The following is a 6,722-nucleotide window of genomic DNA, read 5'->3' on the forward strand; positions in this document are numbered from 1 at the left end:
AAACCGCTTCCACCTCTGCGTGCCACCTGCTTTTTTTCAGGTAATTACTTATTTAATGCAGGCGGGCAACAGAAAGATTTTGTTCCGGCCATTCTCTTCACCTTCGGCCGAATTTGAACGTCCACGTTTCTTGATCACGCTCCATGCTAATGACATGTCGAAATTTGAGGGGTGCTTTCTAGCTAGAAGACGTTTTCTATTTTGCACAAGCTGTCTTCATACAAGGGCTCGCAAAATGTTTGAACAGTTTTACGACAGCACTGGCCGAATATACCTGGCCGTAAAAGCTTCGTACGGGCAAAGTACGAGAGAGAAGCGGTTTTCATACCTCAAGGGCTGCTATGGCTTGGCGGTATGTGTACTCAAAAAATGCAGGTGCAGGTAGCGAAATCTTACCGAGATAACTTCCGAGATTAAGATTCCACGTTTTAAGACGTACGCAATCACTCTCTGAGATATCTGGAATCCTAGAGAGAGACGCATGGGACCAGGGAGATTACTCAAAGCCCTAAAAATGCGTCGTTCAAATGAGCAGTATATAAGTGAATCCCCTATTCCTTTGCTGAAAGAATCTAGAAGACTGCTGTGAGGGGATAGTTGGGACGACATTATAAAAATAAGAACTGCGCAAAAAAAAAGGGCGGGACAAGAGAGGAGAAGAGCACAGGACGAGCACAGACTAAGAACTGGTTTACTACACCAAAGCAATAAGTTTAATTTTTTCGATTACGATTACGTTTTTCTGGCTTCTTCTCTCTATGCTTCTTCTCTATTATGCTTTTTCTCTCTTGTCCTGTCCTTTTTCTGCGCAGTCCTTGTTTTTATACAGTACAAGGAAGAGCTGGAATACTGGGCGCGGCTTAGCACGCGCAGAGAGTTCCGTCGCTAGCGTCCTATCTTTGTGCATCGTTCTCTCTGCAACAAATTTTTTTAATCCTTGGTGTTCTCTTGCTCATTTTATACTTCTATTTTAGCCCTGGCTTTCTCGTCATGTTGCCTTTCTACTTCTAATATTTTACTAGTTTTAACTGCTTTTTCTTCTCCTTGCTGGTGTTCGCGGCTCACTACTTTGAAACTTTTATTTATTCGTTTTAACTTCATAATCTTTTATTTATCGACGTGGCTCCGCCGAAGTCGGCGATGGCAGCGCATTGTCAAACTGCAACTTATTATATCTATATTTTCCTCTGAAATAAACCTAAGTTGGCAGTGAGAGCTCAAGTCTGGTGCCGAGTTCCAGTGCTTGTTCATTTCGCGCTGTTCATTTGCTCTACATTTCCCAAGTCATTTCTTGTGATGGGCAAAAATGTGGTTAAGGGTGCTCCTCGACGCAGAACTTCATGTTGCTCACCCAGTACGCCTTCACTGCAGGTCTGGATGCTCACATTCGCCGCTATGGTCCTGGTTGGAGCGTTTCTTCTCGGCTTCAACGTGGCCCGGGCGTTTCTCACAGGCGTCCACAGCCATCCCAAGCGCGGAAGCAGAGTGATTGCCATTGCCACGCTGGTCCTGCAATCGCTACTCAGACAAGGTGCGACGAATGTATAGCTTTCTTTCTTTTTAACTAATTGCATGGGCACAGGGTGAACAGCATAGCAGTATAGAAGTAACTACTGGTTTTTGCAGCTCGTAAACGCCAGTACAGGGTTGGATTGAAAACGGGCCAAATGGGACCAGCCGCCACATCCAGTGGTCGCGATGAACGCTGTCGATGGGGCAAACCACGGCTGGTATTTCCTTTTCAGCTATTCTCAAGGATTAGCGCTTGTTTTTTTCAGGTACTAATCATTGTAATCCACGTAGTACTGATGATGACGCTCTCAGGATTAATGGCGCATACCCACGTTGGGGGACTGGCGTTGTAATAACCGTTATATCCCTCTTCGTCTTCTTTAGCGTACAGGGCAGTGACCGCTGCAGAATGGATGTCAACCCGTCTTTGATGGTCGATTACGAAACAACCTTATGTTTTTCGAAAATTCCTAAATATTAGTTTGATAGTGTTGTTCTGAAGTGGTGCTCCAACGCTTTTACCCACAAAGTTTGAAAAACATTCTCTGCTTCCAATGCGTGGAATTGGAAGCATTCAGTGCTTGCCTGGAAACGATCTGTGCAAGAAAGGTGAATCATTTGTGGCAGCTTGATGCCGGCGCAGTTCGCCTAGAAGTGACACTTTACGACATGGTGTTGAACATAAATGTTTCAACATTGAAAGCTGCATGACGGATACACTTGATCTATATTAATGAATTTTGTTCCATAACACGACGGCGATGTTAACACCTATTGTGAACATATCGCATCTGCGCTTGAAGCAGCTTGTTTTACCTAATTATTACTTTTGGAAAGCATGAGTGTCGTTTAACGTATGGTCAAACACGGCAGATGTTGTGTCATGAACCTCGAAAGAATTCTGGAGACCGACTTTAGGACACACTACTAGAGCGACAGTGCATGTTAAAGAATGTGTTGCGACAACTTAAAATTCACTTGCAATGCTGCAGCAGTTTTCGTGGTGCCCTGCACAAAAGATCGCACAAAAAAAATTTCGGATATTTTTACCGTAACGTACACCACTTGAACTAATACCACCGCAATTCCTGGGTGAGAAATTTTTAGTGCAAAAAATTCAATTCCTGGTAAAAACATTTTCTGGTCCAACTGGTTTAAGGCACAATGCGGTTGATTCTACTTGATTCCAACTGGAGCTCGCAGAGAATAGTTCCATAATTCAGTTGAACTGAGGCAGATTTTCACCAGGAATTCCCTTCACTTTTCCGATGAAGGAAGCTCAAGAAGTGCATTCTGCTAATAGTAAAGCGCTCCCCACATCTCCACCCCTATCCATCCGCTCCAAGAGTTGCCAATAAGTCGACCTGGCCTTTAGAGAATTTTAGGAAACTTTCCATAGCATTTTTTTTTACCGCGTAACCTGAAATTTCTTCCGTGAAATGGGCAATCACGTACAAAAGTTTAGAGGATGGGGTATTGGAGAAATAATGGGGACCCTTAATATCAGTACGTGACGACAGTGCATTTGCACTAGGTCTGCTCCGTTCTTTTAATTGCATCTGTTCATCTTATCTTTTGCTATGCTGCTTGCTAAGTCATTCGTAATAATTTTCAGTTTTTCTCGGTCCTGCTTTGGCATTTCAATTTTTTCTGAGTCATTCTCAGTCATTCTATTTTTTGCTATGTCATTTTTGGTCACTATTATTCCTGATCATTTTTACAAAAGTGTTTTGTTAGGTTCATCCTCTGGGAGCGACTTTTCGGCTTCTCCTTCATCTCCTCTGCAAATGGAGATGGGGATTTCCCTCTCCTCACTTTGTCACCCGCGAGTCTTGGCAGGGGGCAAGTGTACAGTCCCGGCCACATTATTATGGAGCACGCTTCAGCAACCAAACTCCTGTAATGCCTTACCTAGCAAAAATTAAGAAGTACTTTATACATATATTAGCACATGCCGCTAATTCGCTTCCTTATGTGCCTAGCAAACCACATCTTCCCTGCGGAACGCGTGAGAAATTTTCAAACGCCTAAGCGTGCTCAGTCATTCTTTGGCCGCGTCTGCCAACAACACCACGACGACGGGCACGCCATAGTGGGGCTTTTAATGATAACACATTAAAGCATTTCCTTCTGATTTATTTATCTTGCTGCACAGCCACGTGGTGTTCGAGTGTGAGGAGGGTGCATGTCGCATCACGTTTACAAGTGTTTCACAGTCGCAATTGCATGACGGCGGAGAAATTAGTTTTCCTCACACCTGTAACCTGTGACCTTTTGCTCACGATGGTACAAAGGCCGGAAATGAATCTAGCAGCTCCGTCACACCATAGCCGACCGCACTAACCCATGCAGACTCCTCTACGAAGGGAGGACCGAGGCCTTTGCTGGGCTGTTGGTACGTGGTGTGCCTCGTACTCAGCACCGTGTACTGCGGCCGCCTGACCGCCTTCTACCTGCCTACCCTGGAAGAACCCGTCTCCTCTTTGGACGAGCTTGTACTTCGCCGCCCGCACACAGTTGTGCTCGTCAAGAACGGCTCGCTCCCTTACGAAACGGTGGTGAGCTGTGCCCACTTACCTGAGTGATGCACATTTCTCATTGTAGTGTGCGCAAAAAAGAGAGAAAATTGGGTTGGGGGTTTCTAACACTCCTGAGAACAACTCAGTAACTTCTTTAATGAGCAATAAGGGTTTTGGGTACCAACTATTCAGCACCAAGAACAAAAAAAATTCATACGGACACCCGATTGCAGTACGTTTTCGCAACGCCATAGCATTTTCCCATCCTTTCTGGATCAAAAATGCTCCATTTTCATTAAACAGGCATTTGTCCTTAGCCTACGGTAATCTATGAATACAAACCAACGTCAATTCATCCTCAATGTCCGTTTAGGATCACGGCGCGTAGAAGCACAGAAATATTCTCCTCCTTTGTAGGCCTGTGGGACACATGTACCCTACTTGCTTCAAGTGCCGGCAAACGGAAACTGTGCACCTATGTAGCATATAAATATGGCATATAAATCTAAAATCGAACGATTACACATACCATTTCCCGCGCTTTCAATGTTCGGAAAAAAAGGCCTCCTTACTGTTTTTTGCGTGTTTACAAGCGCGAGTGTACGATCGGCGAGTTCAAGTTCAACGCAAGAAAGAAAATCTGAAAAATTGTTAAGATTTTCAGCCCTCTGTATAACTCATCTGCCTTCTAGTACTTCTTGAAGCAATTCTGAATTCTAATGCAGGCTGTCTTATACGCCCTAAATACTCAGTTACGGATATGCACCACATTCGAGGTGTTCTTACTGCGTACCTACTTTGTTTCCAAAAGCAGTGGCCATAGCGCTAGAAACTGATTCCATTCAATTCCTAGAATGATTTGCAGTTTTGCCACTTCATGCATGCGAGAGATGCATACCGCTGGCGCCTTTTAAACGATAAAACGTACTTAGACACTTTTGAATCTACGCAGTGGGCCGTTGATTTAGCGCTTCTATTCGTACAAGCATTCTAAGCAGTATCACATACCCAACAATCCCGGACAGAAGCATTTTTCAGCGGGAAACCTTTTATGAACGCAATTTTTCATATAGTGTTAGATTTCACTAAACCAGTGAATATTTCCGCAGGTCATCGGACGGCAGTCTTGCATTTTTTTTTCTATGAACGTTTTTGCTATAGTCAAGAACGTCCCCCATTGCTTTTCAATGGCAATTTTAACTGTTCGATGCGTTCGGCGCAAACACTTTAAAAGAAAGAGTTTGCTACACATCAGAAGAATGGACTATTGCCTTCAATGTTTCCATAACAGTATCTTAGAATTTTCCAATTTTCAAAATTTTTGTCAGAAAATGTTGCACACGTGATGGCGGCGCACAGGGCTGTGTACCGTCCCCGCGCTTTACCTACCCCTCTCGGCGCAGAGGCAACCCGCGTACGCGTCGCTGTGGCGCCGGCGCCAGGTGCACGTGGTCCAGGCGAGCACCCCGGTGGACGACCTGTTGGTGGAGGTGCAGCGGCGCCGTGCCGCCTGGGTGGCCGAGGCGGCGTTCGGCGGAGCACGGATCCGAGAGGCCCGGTTGCACGGCGTCTCCGTAGCCGGCACCTCGATGGCCGTCTCCCGGTGGTGCATGGCCGTGGCCAAGGGGAGTCCGCTGCTGCCGCTATTCGACCGCAAGTAAGATTCCGCTACGGTCCATCTGAAATAGCAGGCTTAGAATGGGCGCTGATCTTGGAGATTAAAAGATACGAACACACTAGCGGCAAAACGCGCGGCATGCCGCTGGCGGCGCCACCCCCGCCGCGAAAGGGACGGCCACACTGAGCGGCAGAGTCGCCGCCGTGCACAAAGCTCCCTTCGTGACAAACCGGTCGAGGTCCGCGATTCTGCAGGAGCGCGCGTGGCACCGGCCACCGCTGGCCTTTAGCAGGAGCCAAGAGGTGGCGACACAGACGCTCCCCACGTGACAAAGCCGGGCGCCCCTCATTGGTCTCCCCGCTCCGCGGCCCGCGGCAAACCGCCGAAAATGGCTCCTCGACCCATTCGCTGCGCGGTAGGGTGCCTCGATGCGCGCGCGCCCTCTCTAGGGTGAAGTCACCCTTTGAGAGGGCGAGTGCCGCCTCACCGGCCGTGACAGTCCACCGGCGGCCATCTTCATGCCCTTTCTCGGGGCGGCACGGCGGCCGTAACACGTGCGTTCGCTTTGTCGACTTTTCTCTTGGTTCTGACCGGGCGCATATCGAAAAATGCCTGGTTGTTGTATGCCACAGTGCACCACCACCTCCAAGAAGTGGTGCTGGGAAATGAGGAGTGCGATTTTTTTCTTACCAGCAGACTCTTACAAGATTGTCTCGAGAACCTCTTTTCGGTGGTTGGTCTGAGAAAACCTGTACCCAGTGCGTATGGCATGAAATGCGCTCTGAGGCTTGTGAGCGTGGGCCAGTTTTTATTTACCCCACGGACGACGAGCTACGATCTCGATGACCGCGAATATCTGGTAGACCTTCTCTCCCAGGCAAAGAAACAAAGGACAGAAGCAGAAGCTGATGAGATAAATGACTCAGAAATTCTGTTCATTGAAGAACTGTCCACTAGAGAGTGCAGCATTCTGCACTGCATAGGAGGCTTCATTTTTAAAGGAATCTTACCGTTTGTCAGCTGGCAGTAATGCAAGAATGCCCTACTGGGATGTGCTAGTGATGAACATGCGC

At 47.2% G+C, this 6,722-nt stretch overlaps 1 protein-coding gene across 1 annotated transcript; it reads left to right on the forward strand.

The window, feature by feature from the left end:
• The first annotated feature begins 1,395 nt into the window (after nt 1–1,395).
• Nucleotides 1,396–5,692, forward strand: LOC149347099 (uncharacterized). The gene is made up of 3 exons (XM_089585492.1): nt 1,396–1,531; nt 3,865–4,070; nt 5,435–5,692. Exons 1-3 carry the CDS (start codon nt 1,396–1,398, stop codon nt 5,690–5,692), a joined length of 600 nt encoding a protein of 199 aa, XP_089441618.1.
• The last annotated feature ends 1,030 nt before the right edge of the window (nt 5,693–6,722 follow it).

Source organism: Amblyomma mixtum, chromosome 4, assembly GCF_055824585.1.
Source record: "Amblyomma mixtum isolate Tamu chromosome 4, ASM5582458v1, whole genome shotgun sequence".
NCBI lineage: Eukaryota > Metazoa > Arthropoda > Arachnida > Ixodida > Ixodidae > Amblyomma > Amblyomma mixtum.

Bases quoted from the DNA above. Each gene is read 5' to 3' on its own strand.
- LOC149347099 (XM_089585492.1), top strand. From the start codon at position 1,396: ATGGTCCTGGTTGGAGCGTTTCTTCTCGGCTTCAACGTGGCCCGGGCG. The intron at 1,532-3,864 runs GTGCGACGAATG...TAACCCATGCAG, and splicing joins GCAATCGCTACTCAGACAAG to ACTCCTCTACGAAGGGAGGA. The intron at 4,071-5,434 runs GTGAGCTGTGCC...CTCTCGGCGCAG, and splicing joins CGCTCCCTTACGAAACGGTG to AGGCAACCCGCGTACGCGTC.